We start from the raw sequence: 18,366 nt of genomic DNA on the forward strand, positions 1-18,366 counted from the left end.
ACCCTCAACACTCCTGTCCACAAAGATGGACACTACCCTCGCTTTCAGAGACTCAGTGAGAGCAAATTTGCAGCTCTGGTGAAAGAGGGGTCCAATAACATGGCTGATGTGTTCCTGTAAACAACAGGGTGCTCTTAAACAAAGGATCAGCGTGAGAGAAGAGCTCTGGAAGGTGTGGAAGAAAAGCCAAACAGCTAAAAGAAGCTCAACACCAGCACTCCCTATGTATTGTGGGTTAACTTGGCTGCCCCTGTAGGCAGCTCAGCCCCACACAGCTGCTCGCTCACTCCTCTGCATCGGAATGGGGGAGAGAACAGGAAAGGTAGAAGTGAGAAAGCTCACAGGTTGAGATAAAGACAGTTTGATAGGTAAAGTAAAAGCTGCACATGCGAGCCAAGCAAAACAAAGAATTAATTTACTGCTTCCCATTGGCAGGCAGGTGTTCAGCAATCCTCAGGAAAGCAGGGCTCCATCACGCGTAACAAGGACTTGGGAAGATGAACGTCATCATTCTGAATGTCCCCTCTTCCTCCACCTTTCCCCCAGCTTTTCCTCTGAACACAACGTCATACGGTATGGGACATCCCTTTGGTCAGTTGGGGTCAGCTGTCCCAGCTGTGTCCCCTCCCTACTTCTTGTCCACCCCCAGCCTGCTCACTGGTGGAGCAGTGCAAGAAACAAGAGGCAGCCTTGACAGGGTTTAGCAGTAGCAAAAACATCAGTGTGTTATCAACATTGTTTGGTCACAAATCCAAAACATACCACCATACCAGCTGCTATGAAGAAAATTAACTCCATCCCAGCCAAAACCACTACAGAAACTAAGAAGCCCAATATCTATAAAAAGCAGATTGGTAGTTTCTACAGGATGGAATTGGTGGACATAAGTGATACAGTGCATGGGAGCAAACCCAGGCTTAATAAAAGCTAGTCATACCTCATGAAGCAACCAAGTTCTCTGAAGAAACCAACACACTGAGATGCATGTGCATCTTAAAAAACAAAACCAGAAACAAACAAAAAACACCCAACAAAACAAACAGTGAAAGGACAATTCAGCTGCTGACAAAATTCAGTGCAGATATGAAGTTGTGCAGATAGGTAAAAAATATTCTAATATTACAGTATAGCTCTAGACTGTGAACTTCAGTAGAAAGTTATCTGAATTATCTTTGAAAATATCAGTCTGATGGTCAAAAAGGAAATTCCAAGACTAATTAATAGAGAAAACAGAAATCCTTGTCATATCATAGAAGTTAAGAGTGGTTTCAGACATGAAACCAGGCTAGAGCTGCCTAGTTTGGGGAACATGACCAAATTCAGTGCAGCAAAAGATGTGCAGGAACCGACTACTCACACTACAAAAAAAATAATTAGATACCAGGCTTGAAAATACCAAACGAAAGTAATTTTCAGACAATGCATAAGGGACCTGTGGACCACCAGATGTATATATGGGTAGAGACAAGATAATTCTATATTCAGCTATGCAGTATGGCAGTCAGATATGATTTCTGGTGCAAGTACTGACTTGCCTTAAGGAGGAAAGGATCATCCTATAATTACTCCTGTGCAACTGGCCACTGCCTGACGTAGGATAATGCATTAGGTGCACCTCTAGTCTACTCCACGTTGCAGCACTTACGGTCTTAATGGGTAACTAGAAGATTCAGTGGCACAGAGAAAGTATCAGTTCTTCTCCATCCTGTTTCTGAGTTTCTTGCCCTTAGAAAGGGACTGAGAGGAATTGAACTAGTTGTACTGCAGCCAGGCAATTCTACTGCACCTACAGCCCACACTACCAAGATCCTTGAACTTTCTTAGCCTTCCTCATGTCTCTAGTCTGCCTTGCAGCCTTCCCCTCCTTAACTGCCACACAGCATTTCCAAACAAGGATACGCTCCTGCTCCTGCTGGGAGTCAATCACCCTCTCCATGTGACCCATAAGGGAACTCTGAATGGCATCAAGGTGATCTGTGAGTCTCTGTAGCAGCTCCATCTGGTTCTGACGCAGCTCAGAGAGCTCCCGCTGTTGGCTCCTCAATATGCACATCAGCTCATCCTGGAACTCTGGTGTCACCTATGCGTGGAGAGAACAAACATTCATTTCTAACAGGATCAGAGGTCAGTCAAGCTTGCTGCTAGGTATTACATCAACACCTGTGCCTAGGACTGAAGCGTAACATGCAAAGCAGAAAAACAGGGCCAGCTCAATGCCTATTTCTAAGACTTTTGTCCCAAGAAATAAACTGATAAAAGTATATGAAGTTCCCACATGGAATTCATAAATGGTTACTTAGAATATCCTCAAGTGTTTAGATTCAAGACTCTCTTCAAAGTTCTGGCATCTAAAAGAAAACAGATCCTATTCACTTTTGGCCAGTTACTCAGAGTGTTTATGCCTCTGAATGTAAATAATGACCTCAAACGCTTATGAAAAGAGCTGTGCAATCAGTAGAGTAAGAAGGAGGTTTCCCAGAGCACTTTTTCAGCTCTTTCACTTACTTACGAATAACTGAACAACTGGAGAAATATACATCTATAGTTCATTGTCTCTTGACCTGCTCAAAATATCTAAAGGAGGAATACACATTATGGGCAGTTTAAAAAGTGTACACAACTCAGCTGAGAGCATTTTCTGCCAGATATGAAGGTACTATCAACAGGGACAAGAAATTCCAACAGGCCAGTCCCACTGTGACTCTTTGCTGGGAACAGCTTATCCTGCTGCTCACGCATGTGAGTCGGCTCAGCAGGGGAGGAAATGAGTGGTAGCATCTTAGATGATATAGAGTTTGTGAGAACACAGAAATGCACATTGATACACAAAGGTGAGAAGGAAGCCATCAGTCTGGAGTAGTTCCTTCTCTGCTCTGCAAGTCAGAGAACAGCACAATGCCAAGTCCAAGTGCAGCCCCATCTCAGCCTGCTCGGGCACAGCAGGGGCCTGCAGTACTTCAAGGAACTGGGATGAACCTTCTCTCAGGTCTTTAGTAAAACAGTAAATAGAGCTGAAGCATCATGCCCTTGGGATGGACTGCAGAGCAACTCTGACTCACCTGGTTATTAGATGATCTTGGCGACTGGTTCACATCCCTGGAAATGAAAAGAGAAAGAGTAGTAATCCAGTTATGTCCATTAACTACTCTTATTATCCAAGCTTTCTGCCAAAACAGATGACACATTTTACAGTTGCTTTAGATTTTACACTCCAGCTCATACTTCTGTTTTGCCTAGTATAACACAAAGAGCAATGGGAAGGTGATGAAATCCCAGTCCTTACAGCACTGACTCCATCATTTGCACCATCCACAGGCCCTGAAGTTCCTTACAGACTGATCCCTTTGCAGGGAGGAAATTTGAACCAAGTCTTAATGAGGACTGTTACAACGAACAGTGCACACTGATTGTTCAGTTTTGTCCAAATTCAAAGTCAGGGAAGGCTTTGCCAAACAGCTTTTGAAGGTCTCCTGATATTTTACAAAGAAAACCCAAGTAGTCATTTGTTAAATATAGAATTAATGAGCTTCAAATCATCTGGAACGATTCCAGCTCTCAAGGTGAAGAAACTAGTGAGGCACTCCAGCACATACAGCAGAATAGAAAATAACACCAAACTGATGCACTAATATTGCATGTCTCCATCAAAGTCACAAATCTATGAATATTCAAACACTACCAGAAGGAAAGTAAGCATTTGTTATTCCCAGGCAGCATCCGTTCAGCAACTTTAAAAGGACTAAGGCAGGAAAAATGAAAGGCATTTCTGAGGCTAAGAGCTTCTGGGTGTCACAGTACAGGACCACAGCCAGAAACTTAATGCCATAGCTCAACTTTGTTGTAATCTGCACAGCCAGAGATCCAAATCACAGAGCTATGGGAACACAAGAAAATTAGAGAGCCCCATGCAGAAGCTGTGCTGCTCTCCTCACATTAATGCAGATAGGCCGATCTAATTTGCCATGGGCAGACCTTTCCAGTCATCAATTTTCACTTACAAGACATTCATACGGGCACGTTTAGAGACACACACATAAGCAGCAAGCAGGTAACAAATCAAAGATATTGTTGAACAAGGGCACTGTGCAGGCATTCAAAAGCCAACCAGAAGTGGAGGCCACATTAAGCTATGCTCACAGTGTCACAGTTCCAATGAAGCCTTCACTGAAACCAGGAAATGGATCCAGTGTCCCCCCACAACGTGCCATTTACCTCCCACACGTTCTTCTGAAGCCCAGGCTATGTTCTGGATTTTGAGTCCCAGCTGGAAAGGTAGTGCAGAACCTACTCCCACACCCCTGACTGGTAGTCAGTGCCTGAGTAACCAGCAACACTTTCTGCGGGGTTACTGCCATTTGCAAAATGGGGTGAGGGCTGGGAGCACATGGCCACTGCCCAGCCTCAGACCCTAGTCTCACTGTGAATGGCTATACCAGACACTGGCCCGGCACAGCTGGTCCCACAGCCACCTGTATTCTGGCAAGTGCAGCGTACCCGTCATCTTTCTTGCCCTTCCGCTTTAGCTTTGGGGAAGCCCGGGGGGATGCCTTGGCTTTCCAGTCCTTCACAGGCAGCCTCTGTGTAGATGCTTTGGCACCAAATCCACCTGATGTAGAAGCCAAGCTTGCAACTTCATCATCATGGTCACTATGAAGGAACAGCAGGGGAGAGGACATCACTTGCAATACTGGACAGCATTAGCCTTCACTACGGGGAGGGGATTCACACTCTGCTCTTCATCCACACATGGCCAGAGTCGTGCAGCTAAGGACATCTGCCACATTGATCTTTAACAGAGAGACCTCTACAGAGCTCAGCACATGCTGCTCCATTTTGATCCAGGTATGCTCAGGTTGAGCTCGAGTGCTGCATAACAAGACTTGAAGGGTCTCTGCATTAGGGACAACTGTGGTTCAGGCAGTGTGGCAGAATGATGCCTGTTCTTGCTGCATATACCCACTAGCATATAACCCCTCAGATGTGACACTGACCCAGCAGGGAACCCAAGCACAGCATGTCCTTTAACAGCTTTACAGACAGAAAACACTTAACGCAGCAAGTATTGCGGGAACAGAGGAGAATCAGGTTGAGCTTAGGAAGTATGTGATCCTCAATACGTTTCAGTCTGAATTTAAGTGTGGATTATGAATGAACCTTCAGCTGTCAAACAGGGCTGAGTTTGCCAGGTGCACAGAATGTGCCCACGGAGCTTTAGGGTGGCTCCTGAGGGAGCAAATATGTCAAAAGCAAGAAACTAACTCCTGAGATACCCTTGCTACCTTATCTAAGGCACAGCATTTGGAAACTGATCCCTTAATAGGTTTTCACTGGTAATTAAACCAAGCTTGGACCATGCTCTTAGAAGCAGTCCAGTCAAACCTTTCCCTACAGAGAATAAATTGGACAATGCCCAGAGGCCAATCTCGTGATCAGCTGAAGTCATCAGAACATTGTGGAAGCTGGACTGCATATGCACATTAAGTCAGGAGACAAAGCAAAGACATTCACCCCACACGTGAAGGCTTGCTGGGGACAGAAGCACGAATGCAGCCTGAACTGAGTCCATGCGGGGCGAGAGAGGGGGCTGAGCACTCTGGTACCTTTGTTCTGCACTAGCATCCTGGCTGTCATGCTGCAGCAGATGGTAACTGTGTCGATGATAGGAAGAGCTCTTGTGCTTTTCTTCAACCTCATCCCTTGGGCTGGGGAAGGAAAAGAAAGAAAATACCATTATGGAAGTCTCTTTCAGCTTGGATATTTGCTCACTCTACTTCTCATGAGAGACCCTGATAGAATGTCTAAAACAAACAAAAACCCCACACCTATCTGCACATATCCAGAAAGCGGCAGGTGTTGTTTAGAGGCACTAAACACTCAAAATTCTCTATGCATTTTTCTGGGAGCCTTACGAAGGGAGAAGCAACTCAGCTATGCCTCAGGCACCAACCAAGAACAATCTCCCAACAGACATTCATGCAAGACGGGTAAGCCACTGCTCAAAATGGGCAGTATAGAGTACTTCAGTGAATAGCATCATCTTGGGTTTGTTTTTCCCCAAGTAATACTGACCACTGGGGCAAAACCCATCAGTGCTTCTCAGTTCTTTCAGGTGTCTGAGGAAGTGTGTGAATTTGATGGGGTAGCTCTACCAGCCAGAACAGAATTGTAACAGTGAATCCAGTCTGAGTTTCACAAAGATTTTGAAAGCAAATTGCACATGCTTCTAAGCTGTAAACTACATTTATCTGAATTCAGCTTGCAAGAAGATCTTTAGACAGAAGTGAGCACTTGTTACTTTCACATGGGCCGATGGCTTGACTGAGCTGCAATGTGGAAAAAAACCACCCCCAAACTCTTGGATCCAGAGATATCTGATCTGATATTCTGATACGAGAAGTCCTGAAGACTTCAAAGACAGAGTGGGATTGAGGGGAGTTGCAAATTCCTATAGCAAATTATGAGCAAAGGCAAAAACACCACATAGAGACACAGCCTCAGTGCCCTTCCCAGAGCCATCAGAATTGAGACCATTTCCTGAAGCAGCATCCTCAGGTGTGGAGGCACAAGGTGCAGCCTTTCTCTTGCAATTATGATGGGAGGGAACAGCCCTCAATAGTTTGGGGGACAACACTGACACTCTCAGCCTCCTAGTTCTGTTGAAAAGGAAGGTGTTAGCAGGACTGTCGTGGTTTAACCCCAGCCAGCAACTAAGCACCATGCAGCTGCTCCCTCCCTCCCTCCCTCCCATCCAGTGGGATGGGGGAGAAAATCAGGAAAAAGTTCTAAAACTCGTGGGTTGAGATAAGAATGGTTTAATAGAACAGAAAAGAAGAAACTAATAATGATAATGATAACACTAATAAAATGACAACAGTAGTAATAAAAGGATTGGAATGTACAAATGATACGCAGGGCAATTGCTCACCACCCGCCGACCAACACCCAGCCAGTCCCCAAGTGGTGATTCCCCGCCCCCAATTCCCAGTTCCTATACTGGATGGGACGTCACATGGTATGGAATACACCGTTGGCCAGTTTGGGTCTGGTGCCCTGGCTGTGTCCTCTGCCAACTTCTTGTGCCCTGGCTGGGCATGAGAAGCTGAAAAATCCTTGACTATAGTCTAAACACTACTGAGCAACAACTGAAAACATCAGTGTTATCAACATTCTTCTCATACTGAACTCAAAACATAGCACTGTACCAGCTACTAGGAAGACAGTTAACTCTATCCCAGCTGAAACCACGACACAGGTTCTCATGGTGCATGCAGCCCTTGCCTAGACAGACTCTGGAGGTGCCAGATGCATCTCACTGTTCCTGTCCCACTACAAGACAGAGATACTAATTCTGTGATGCATCCTAGCACTGCTCCAGTATAATAGTTTGCTCCTGGTAAGCAGGCATATGTGATGTTGCCCTATTCTGCATGCCTGCTCCACAGAGACATTGCCATTAATTTTCTGATTTTTAAAGTACTTTATTTATAATGCTAGCTGCAGAGCCACTCCTAGAAGAGAGATATACAATTAACCTATAATCAAATCTGTCAATTATGTGCTAATTGATTCCTTTCAACAAAAGCATGCAGGAACGCATCACCTGGGGCAGAATTTAGCTTGTACTGGTTTTATTTCTAGAGCACATAAAAAAAATATCCCATCTCAAGTCTCCACTCCCATGTGAACATGAAGGCCAATAAAGTAGACTTTTCACCTTCTTAACAGAGATCCTTTATGCTGCAAGGAGTATTAGAGAGCATAAATTGTTAGAACTGGCCTAGGAAGTTCAGGACACAGATACACAGACCAAGCACGCAAGAAGGTTGAATCATAAGATCCTTTAAGGAAAGGAGGGATGGTGAACTGCTCTGGTTTAATCACAACATGAGCTTTTCACCAAGCTAGCAATTTGGCAAGTGCAAAAAAACTGCCCTAAGCAAGACAAACCCAAGTGATTACCTGTCTGCCATGCTGTTCCTGGTTTCCCTGGTTATGTCAGGAGCTGCTGGCCATGGCTGACTCACAACACTGTCAGAAGATGCATTTTCCTGAGTTAAAGCAGTCTCCAGTAATGATGGAGCATTCAGTCTGTCCACCTCCACTGGAGGCATGTCCAAAGAGTGGTGGCTGTGCTCTGAATTGTGCCGGTTCCTCGGAGACAGCAAATGCAAGGCTGAGGCAGCGGATGCCATACTGTCTGCGTGATGACTGGGCTCCAGCACCTCCGCAGGGAGCCCAGATGGAGCCCCCGCAAAGCTGCGTTGCAAGGTCTCAGAAGCAATCTCTGGGATATCTTGGGACATGGCTGTGGAAGCAGAGGAAATGACGTCTGGCGAGCGCTCACGCGTGGGAGAAGCCTGGGGCACCACCAAGGGCTCCACCTCCTGCAGTTCCAGTGCTAGAGAGGGGTTTCCTGGTGTGACCTGCATTAAAAAAAAAAAAATCAAATAAGAGCCTTCAGGGTAAATTGGAGACACCCCAAGAACCCCTGGTACTTTACACCAACCACCTCTGGAAACAGCCAGCTGTATCTTTTCCTCATGTGATCCCTGTGCTCCTACTCTTCAGCAGATGGACAAGGGCCCCAAAACTTCTGATGGACTCTCAAGTGGGCTAACAACACACTTAAGCCAATGCTAATTTGAACACACTTTCAAAAGAATATCTAACACCAGTTCTACCTCCCTGCTCTGCTCCAGGATCCCTTCTCTTTGAGGGGAAAAAGTTAGTTCTAACATTGAATATCTCCTGGACTGAAAGCTTATTTCAATTGCAAGCTTTGGTCATAATCTATTTTACATCACACCTGGAAAGAAAAATTTATGAATAGGATATGATTGTTTCAGACCTGTCAGACCAACAAGGAGGAAGAAACCTTTCCAGGTAGCACTGTCTCCTAACACAAAGGCTGACCATGTCTAACCATTGTGATAGTGACAGCACAAGCTAGACTTGTCGCTAGTTTTCAGAGACATGCTGTTTCACATGAGGCCAAGTACCATTAACACAGGTAAACGTGGCTGCAGATCTGTGCCAGCAGTTGTGTTTCCCAAAGGGCAGAGGCTGGCCCCGTTAATATTCAAGTAAGTGTAATTTCAGCTTGTATAGGCCCGTAGAGAGAGGGCCCTTGGCCATCAGGAGAAGGAAGGGAGCGGCATTTGGAGCCTTACTGGAACAGGTGCCTTTGGTGTTAGCTTGTCAGGCAGGCCTGGGATAAGAACTGAATGGCTCCTAGGACTAGTCTGGAGACTGCTGCTACTGCTACTCAGTGTGAGACTGGTGTCCAGCTGCATCTTGGGGCTCACAGTCAAGTCTTCTGATGGCCTGCAGAAAGCAGAGACACAAACAAATCAAGCAGGCCAACCTAATGATACAGATCTGCATCAAACACTCAGGGTGAGGAGACGGGCTCCACAGGTCAATGGAGAAGCCCAACCCAAACTTCACTAGTATTCTCCAAGTCCTTGGTCTTTCCACTGTGGTCAGCTACCCCTGTCAACTAGCACCTGCATCTTCTAGGCCCCATACAGCCCAAAGAGATACCAGGTGGAAACAAAACAAAACAAAAAACCCCAAACAAACAAAAAAGAGGGGCATTGCAATCTCTTAGAATTTGAGGGGTCAACTCTGTTCACACTGTACAGAGTTTAGGGAGAAACAGGACACTACAGGGTAGGTCTTTGTCCTTTTCCCAGCTCACAGAAATGAAGTTTTGGCATGTTATGCAGCCCAACCCACTGCAACACTAGTAAAGTTTTCCTAACAGTCCCAATTATCTCCCTGTCCTTGGTGGCTGCAGTGTTCTCTTACCTGTAAACAACAGCAGCCCTTTGGGAGAAGCATGTAAAGCAACGAGACTGAGGTGCAGTAAGAGAATCCCTAGGAGGCACAAATGAAACACTATTGTTGGCCCCTTGGATGACAACAGGCATGCTCCAAGCTGGATTAGAGATGCAAACAGTTGCCCACATAGGGACACTGGGACTCGGGCCGGTTTCTAACTCTGGTTACTATCTCCTCTCCTACAAGATACACTACAGCTCTGTGCCACCCTGAAGGACCGTATCAGTTCAGCTGCAGATATATTATTTAATACATGCGCTATTTACCTGGGCATAGAGGCATCTGTGACAGAAGTGCTACTCATGGCTGTGACTGCAGTCAGGGAACTAACACTGCTGCCTGGAGATACAGCGATCTGTAAGAAAAATATACAGCAGTCAGGATGCGACAGAAGAGTCCAACAGCAGAGCTTGACCTGAGAACTCTGGCTTCAGAACCCCTACAGTTTTTGGCAGAGAGGGAATAGAAAAAAAAATAGGTTGAGTTGTACTGCTAGGGTGCTCAGGTGCTGGTCATAGGCAAGCCCCAATATGTCCTCATGACATGAACCACGACTGCTTTTATCAAGCAATTGCTCTCCCAATATAAAGTGGCATTCTGCAGGGGTCCGCACCAGATCCCCGTTTTCTTCTTTGAGCTAGACTGCTCTTGTAAAGGTCTGTTGCTGCTAGTGAGGCCAGAGTCTGTACAGATTTTAGGTCCTGCACTGCTGATACACAGAAGTAGAATACTCCAATGCACAAGAAGAGATATTGCTCATCTAGCTAGCTGGCTAGCAGTGAAGAGCACAGGGGGATATGCTGGCCCCCACTGCTGCTTTTGGCTACCAAGAAACACCTACACAGAATACCAACATAAGCACACAAGTACTCAGCTGGGAAAGCCGTTGTGGCCAAGCTTCTTACGCATGACAGTGCTTACGGCAGAGAGCAGAGATTGAGCTAAACTCAAGGCTTTGTCCATCCTACAGTACTCCTAGGTGCTGGTGCCAGCAGGAAAAAGCCTGCCATAAAATAGGTTGCAGTAAAAAGCCAGGTAACAGTTACACTGTTTAAATTGAAGAGTGAGCTGCTCCTTGCAGCAAACAGTATGTGCAACCATCACCTCATCAACAACTTCTCTCTGCTCCCTTAGGACATCTTTGCATTGGGAAGGCTACCCACCCTCAGGCACAAAATTAATTTCTGCACTCGGCAACTTTGCCAGCAACATCAAAACCTTTAGGAGGAGTTTAATTTATTCTTTGCTCCCCAGGTTGTCACCAGGGTGGCTCTCTCTCATTAGTCAACTCAGCACAATCTCCATTTCTGATCATCTCCATGTGCTGTCCATCCTCATCCAGGCTCCTCCAGTACATGTTCAAGCTGTGGTGACAACCATGTGTTCCTCCCTTGGAGGGAGAAGCCCTGCCTTAGGATGGCTTCTTCTAAGCCCTGCTTAGAAGCCCTGTATGTGGAGTGCTGCTCACAAGCACTCCCCTCCTTGCCTGTAAGAACTGTATCATCAGAGCAAATAACTGCTGACTGTTCATTTCTCATGGGAAGGCAGACACAAACAGCACAGCTTCTCACCAGTGGAATCCACACCTTGTAATTAAGTTGCAGATCACTTTCCTTAAAGGATGCACTTTAAAAAATAATTTTTAATTTACATGTACTCCCATTCTAAAAGGACATAGAGAAAACTACACAGCCACAAATTCAGTACAGGGATTCAGTACAAATTCAGTACAGAGGCAGGCTATAAAGCAAGAATATCTGAGTGGGTTTAAGACAAACTAACATGACACTTGGATGCAGAGTGGCCAAGCAACAGTGAGCTCCTGCACTTCTGCTTGTTGGCATGAACAACAAGGGGCAGCAGATACCTGTGCCGAGTCAGACAGATGCACACTGTCAGTGCCAGACAGCCCCTAGAAATGCCCAGCAGGACCCAACGGTGGGTGCCGCAGCACTGCTGGCCATGCACATGTGACAGAACATCAAGAGGAATTCTGTATTTTCTGACTGGTCCATTAGAGTTCCACTGAGGAGTAAATGCTTGCTTATGGCTCTTCACCAAGACACTTTGCTATCCTTTGCAGACATCACCAAATCCCAAGGAATGCTTCACATGCTTCCTGATACCGAAAATCCCTGGTGCAAGCACAGACGACTTGCCTTCTGTACAAGTTAAGGCCTGTTGTATTAGATTCAAAAAACCCCACCAAGCTACTGGACTGATGATTTGCAGATCTCATACAGAAGATGTTATGGTCCCATCTACCTACCTGATCATTTCAGACATGCATCCCACAGGATCCCACAAGACAGGATGTGCAGAGATGGCATATTTTCTTCCATTATAGTTATATCACAACCCCAAACAACATGTGTAAACCAGTAAGAGCAATCTTCCAGCTTAGGTACAGTTATTTAGCAAACCTGTATTCCTACACAACACAGCCAAATCAGCAGTTTTGCAGCTAAACACAGCACTTGCAACACAAACTTAGGCCAGCTTAGCATTTTAAATGTGCCAACATGTCTTTACTCAGCTTCGCTACCTGCACAGAGTTTCCTGCGTGCTCTTCAGTCCGCTACTTTAGCCTATCAGAGTCATTACTGCCGAGAAAGAGTTCCCAAAAGTATCAAAATCCAAACCCACCCCTTGTACCCCAAAACAGTGCTGCTCTCTGGTTACCTGTTGAAGAGATGTACTTGGTGTCATGAATGCATCTGGAGTCATCAGCTTAGGTTTGGCATCATTTGAGAGAGAAAGGAAGTCTGCTGGTACAGGCAGATCAGCAATACGCCTCAGGTCTGGTTGAGAGCCATGCACTGATCCTTTTCTAGATCCCAGCCCTTCTGTACTTAGATCAGCCATGTGGTCTGGAAAGGCTTCCAAGGGAGAAATACAAATCAATTTGCAGGAACTTCCCCCAAAAGCTAAAGCTTTAATTCCACAAAGTATGAACTTATGCCATTGCTAGCCATACAAGTAAAGAACAAGCAAAAACCCTGCAACACCGTAGTCAAAGCTTAGGGCAAGGCTAATCCTGTGTTATGCTTACTCTTCATATGCTAAAGAGTGGATGTTATCAGGCTTTGATAATAAGAGATTGAAAAATGTCAAGTTTCTGGCACAAATGCTAAATCACCTAGCAAGGTGAACTCAAGCATGCACAAAGCATTAGCGCTCCCAGCCTAACATGTACTCCTGCTCCATACTCACACCAGTGTCTAAACAAGTGGCCTGCTTCACAGCTAGTCCATATTCAGAATCCTTTACGCAATGACACCATTCTATTAAAGACACACCCAAAGCTGCCTTCCTGCTGTCCCCCCATCAACAACCTTTAAAGGCTCAGCAAAGCTGAAGATCGTCTGAATACAAATGCTCACCAAATTCTTCATGAGAGCCATGGGAAGGCATGGATGCACTCATGTCAGGACTATGAAGAGGCTGGAATCTAATCTGCACATCCTGTAGGGCCCTGAAAAAAGAAAAGGGGCATCTCTGATTAGTTTATGAATCACCAGGAAAAATCTAATGCTTAGAAGATTCCTCTTCATAGAGGCGATTCCCTTGGAATATGCTTTAGTGTCTTCCATGACAGAAGCAGCAGAAGCTGATCCTCACTCCGCTGTGTCACCCAGTTCTGGCACCCAGAGCATTCGAGAGATGCTTCCCAGCACTTACACATGAGCACAACTCTTAAGTCACTGCGTACTCATGGTGACAAAAATACTAGCTTGCCACAGCACCAAACAGGGCTACTTCCTGGTAAGGCCATACTGAACACAGCACAGCTAGAAGTTTCTATGGGTTCAAACAGTTTTTGTTATGAGCAAAAGGAATTGCTACATCAAATTTCTACAGGTCAGTGCAGGATTAGGACAACCGCTGACAGCTGCCCATGGCAGCTGCTACACATACTCACTTGGTGTGCACACAGAAGAGTTTTATCAGCACGCCTGCTGCTGATTCAACAGCCCCAGCTCCCTGAGCACCTTCTGGAAGTAAGACAAAAGTAAAACATGAAGTTGGATGGAAACTGCAAACAAAGTACTAAAAAAATCACCATAGCAGATGAACCAGCAGCAGAGAACCAGCATGATACAGCTTCATCACCTCTCCACTTCGGAGGTGGATTCACCCTGTTAAGGGAAAGTATATCCTACACTGCCTTTACTTTTCAAAGTGAGAGCAATCAAATTTGCTCTAATCCAGCCAAATATACCTCAAGGAAGAGGAAAAAAAGATAAAAAGAAAAAAAAGGTAAAGAGGAGGAAGCTGAGGTCTGGAACTGTCAGCGATTTGTTCTTGCTGTTGAAATGACTGGTTGGATGTATTTTAAGAGAGACACACACTAGCTTATGTTGTACAGACATTCAGACCAGGGCTCAACCATCCTTCCTGGCTGTAAATAACTACAGTTATGAAGAGCTCTGCAATAACTTCCCATCAGCCAGTGCTGACAACATTCACCCAAGACCTGTATCAGTCTCACTGCTAACAAAGCTAAGGAGGCTGAGTAGAAAAGATAAACCTAACTCCCCACTTTAAAAAAAAAGTATTAGGCATTCCTATGCAAATTGTCCTAATTATTTGAGCACCAATCAGGGACCTGAAGTTTCAGTCCCGGTCTGCTCCTGACTTGTTACACGTATCAGTCATTTCTACTTCTGCATTTCAGAGCAATATGCCACAAATATTGACAACAACATTAATTAACTATTATTACATACAATAATAGGCATAGGGAAGCACACCATATGGCTGTACTGGTAAGCCCAGGAATATTTCTAACAGTAAACATGCTGATATTATTCAAAGCATCTTTCCAAATTTTACTAACAGAAAGGTGGGAGATCAGGAGCAAGCCAACAGCTGAAGAGAGGCAGTGATCAAGGAATGCTTGCATGGAACAGTTCTCCACAGGATTCACTATCATACTCATTGTAGTAAGAGCCAGAGAAGACATCTCAGGTGTCTCTCCTCTGTAAGAGATTTACTTGTTAATTTCTTCTACACGAAGCTTTGTGGCTTGGCACTATGCCTTCCCGACACAATGGAGAACCAACACACCTTTTCATTCAACTCAGACTGTGTACTGTCCTCATATCTGTCAGGCTCAGGAAGCACAATTCAGAAGCAACCAATTGGTTTCTCAGACCATATGCTCACATCTCTGATGTTAAACTACACAGACTTTACTCAGACAAGCAGTCACAGAAATATATCCTGCCAGGTCTTCCAGGAGCTCTTCTGCTCCTGTGAACTTGCATCAAACTGTGCTGGAGAGGAACTCAGGCCTACGCTGACAGAAGAAGTTGTCCTCTGTGTTCTGCTGGGGGTGATGACGCTATGCCATCTCAAAAGCATCATGGCTCAGATACCAAGCAGCTAATCTTGTACCTTCACCAAAGCGTCACTTGCAGTCACTTCAGCCTGCAAGGCCCTGGAATGCTTTTTAATAACAGAAACACCTCAGCAGAGTTTCTGTGTGGTAAGGGGCAATGGCTACAATCAGGGTTGGGAGGTCCAGGCTGGATATTAGGAATACATTTTCTTTAGGAAAGGATGCAGCCCTGGGATAGGGCACCAGAGCAGAGCCAGAAATGTCATGTTTAGGGGCCTTCAACTCACAACTAGATGAAGCCATAGGTAACCCAATATACCACCAGCAATAGTCCTGCTTCAAGCAGCAGGTTGGACCAGAGACTTCCAGAGGTCCTTTGTATCCAACTCCACTGTGCCTCTCTGAAGCACTCTAGCTGCACAGGATGTATTTCATACAGACTAAGAGAAGAAGAGAGCCAGTCTTTCATGAGAAAGCCAGTCAAGAAAGGCATCCTGATCTCACAGCAGGCAAATTGTCTTCATCACCTACCTACACTCAAGTTGTCATTTTCCTCTTCTGCTGGGAGCACTTCAGTGTGCCTTAACCGACAGCGGCTCACTGCCTGGATACCAAAGCTCAGGACTGGGTGGGTAAGGAGGAACTCTGAGATGGAGCTGAAGTAAGCTTTACCCTCCTCTTGGTTCTGCATCAGCTCCATCACATACAAGACCTGGAAGAATCAGAAATAGTAAGTCACTGGGCTTTCAGAGCAGACCATGCATACGTGTGTGTGGACTACAAAGCCTAGCTCCTGAAAGAGATTTGGAACAATGGGAATAATGTGAAGAATAAAGCCTGGGGCTTTTAAATTTGAAACCAAACACCCAAGGGAACCACAATAAGCACACTCCTATCCGAGTCAACGTTGATCAGGAACTCAATCCTACTGTGTCAGACACAGGTTCCTCCAAATGAGAGCTTTACTTTACGGTGAGAAGTAATACTTAAGGCTCCCACTCGTCATCTTATGGTGAAGTAGCTGAGGCCCACCTCTGCATTTTTAGCTATTAACGTGTAAATTCTAGACCTAGGCAGCAGAATCAGTCACACAGATGGCCACTTCTCCTTCTGTCACTATTACCCACACAGCCAGCAATAAAATGAACCACCTACTTTTCTCTGCACATCGCTCAGTATCAGATATTCAGCAGAGAGGTCCAGGCAGACTTTCAGGCTGGGAAGAATACTCATGGAGCTGAAGATGTCAGGAGAAAAGCTGGATCCACAAATAAGAGGTGGGGGAGGGGGGGGGGATGCAGAAAGCAAGGTAAATTAGCACAACCAGAACAACTGCTATGAAACTGCATACGTTTTGAAACAAAAAACAAACAACCAAAAACCCAAAAAACCCACCACCTTAAGGAGTTTACAGGCATATTACAGTGCAACCACCCACTAGAACAAAAACATCACTGCAGAAATCAGTGCTGACTTCAGCTAAGAGACTTCATCAGGGACATCACACAATAGGATCTAGATTCTGAACCTTTAAAGGAAAGATGACAGTTTGTTGTTACTTAACATGGTCCACATTCATAGGAGGACAAGAACCAATGCTACAGATTTAAAAACAAAAATCCAGCAAACCACTAACCCTTCTATAGGTTTTGGACCTTCTGTAGTATGAGGTAGAAAAAGCAGCACTTGGCTGTATGCCATATTCTTCTCACTTTAAGAGGACAATTCAGAAGTGGCCTTACATGTGCATGTGATTAAAGAGGCCACAATTCACCAGCAGAAAAGTAAAATCAGGGAATATAAGCTGAGTGAAGGGACGGACTAAAGCAGAATTTCAACTTCGGGACCTATGTGGCTCAGCAAATAAGCCTTGTATAATTGCTTATGCTCTGTCAACATAGCAGCTTCTCATTATTTATATCACAAAAAGCAGTAATAGGAAAAGATCTTAGATTAGTTACTGAATATCTAGTATTTTTACAGAACAACGCACTCAAGGAGTGCAATTTTGGAATGCCTCTCCTCATGCTACAGGTATGTCTATGCTCTTACAGACCAAAGCAAAGACAACAGGTCTTGGTAACACCAAGGAGACTGTGTAAAAGGATCAACCTCCCCGCCCTTGCCAAAACTTGACCTGACAGTCACCTGACAGGCCACAGCCCTGATAGTTTTCAACAGATATGTCAGACTGGCAAAGGAGGAGGCTCTAGCTGGGGCTAGAGTAGTCTCCATCAGACATCAAGGATTACCTTTGCAAAGTAAATATACCTGGAAATTGAGAGCTTTGTTACAATCCACTGCTCAAAGTAAATCCAACCCTTCAGGGGAGTCGGCATATCAACACCTACCGGACAGTTTGCAGGCAGGTCCAAGACACAGTGCACCACATCTTCAGTTCTCTATTCTGATCTGCTCCTGTGATGAGAAATCTCCAGAATGGAACCCTGCAGGCACAACAGAATCAAGTTGTCTTAAAGTAAGATCTGGTTCTTCCCATAAAAACATTTCACAGGAAAGTTCCTCAAAAGCTGCCCATAGCTGATTTTGCCCAACCATGTCTTAAAGTTCCTAGAAAATCTCTGCTTTTGAGGCAGATTAGAAACCACTGTAGCTCTCAAGAACCTTAAGGCCACAACTGACTGAAGAAAGAATTTAAAAAAAAACAAAAGAAGAAAAAAAAAAACAAAAGAAAACACAAACCAAAACAAAACAGTTACTCTTTAATTGGCTGCAGTAAAAATTTGAAAGCTAACAGGCCAGTCAAAACTGACCATACCACAAACCAGAAAGTACTCATCAATTCAGAATTTTCATTACTTTCATGGAATTGACACGAGGATTGAGGTCACTTTAGGCTGTGCTCCAGAGCCTTATTTATTTCTCCATCACTAGAAAACTGACTACAAAGAGGACAGGACTTGCTCCTGCCACAACACTAAATTTTTACAAGTACAACGCAGTTACAAGGAACCCTCCAAAGGTAGAGTTAGAGTATCAAAGTTTAGTAGCGTCTTCTAAGTACAGGATTAGGGACTTACTCTGGGTCTTGTTTTTTATGGTTGTCACAGAAGAGCAGGCAGGAAAGAGGCCTACCATCATGGGGTTTCCACTCATGAAGACACCTAGGAAAGAATCAGAAAAGACTGAGTGTACCATAAGTAGTAAATAAGAAATAT

General features: G+C 44.9%; 1 protein-coding gene across 2 annotated transcripts in view; it reads right to left on the bottom strand.

Moving 5' to 3' along the window:
- Window positions 1-18,366, bottom strand: part of EDC4 (enhancer of mRNA decapping 4) — a 38,101-nt gene that overhangs the window by 8,040 nt on the left and 11,695 nt on the right. The window contains exons 9-22 of one of the 2 annotated variants that reach the window (XM_049805424.1): window positions 18,229-18,312; window positions 17,539-17,634; window positions 16,343-16,445; window positions 15,719-15,899; window positions 13,766-13,838; window positions 13,227-13,318; window positions 12,526-12,722; window positions 10,110-10,198; window positions 9,171-9,324; window positions 7,960-8,423; window positions 5,601-5,702; window positions 4,495-4,647; window positions 3,060-3,096; window positions 1,900-2,080 (exon numbers count right to left, since the gene is read on the bottom strand). In XM_049805424.1, coding sequence (XP_049661381.1) covers window positions 1,900-2,080; window positions 3,060-3,096; window positions 4,495-4,647; window positions 5,601-5,702; window positions 7,960-8,423; window positions 9,171-9,324; window positions 10,110-10,198; window positions 12,526-12,722; window positions 13,227-13,318; window positions 13,766-13,838; window positions 15,719-15,899; window positions 16,343-16,445; window positions 17,539-17,634; window positions 18,229-18,312 — 2,006 coding nt within the window. The remainder of the gene's footprint in view (window positions 1-1,899; window positions 2,081-3,059; window positions 3,097-4,494; window positions 4,648-5,600; window positions 5,703-7,959; window positions 8,424-9,170; window positions 9,325-10,109; window positions 10,199-12,525; window positions 12,723-13,226; window positions 13,319-13,765; window positions 13,839-15,718; window positions 15,900-16,342; window positions 16,446-17,538; window positions 17,635-18,228; window positions 18,313-18,366) is intronic. The other variant, XM_049805425.1, reaches the window with a different exon arrangement.

The sequence above is a fragment of the Accipiter gentilis genome, chromosome 7, assembly GCF_929443795.1.
Source record: "Accipiter gentilis chromosome 7, bAccGen1.1, whole genome shotgun sequence".
In the NCBI taxonomy this organism is placed as follows: domain Eukaryota; kingdom Metazoa; phylum Chordata; class Aves; order Accipitriformes; family Accipitridae; genus Astur; species Astur gentilis.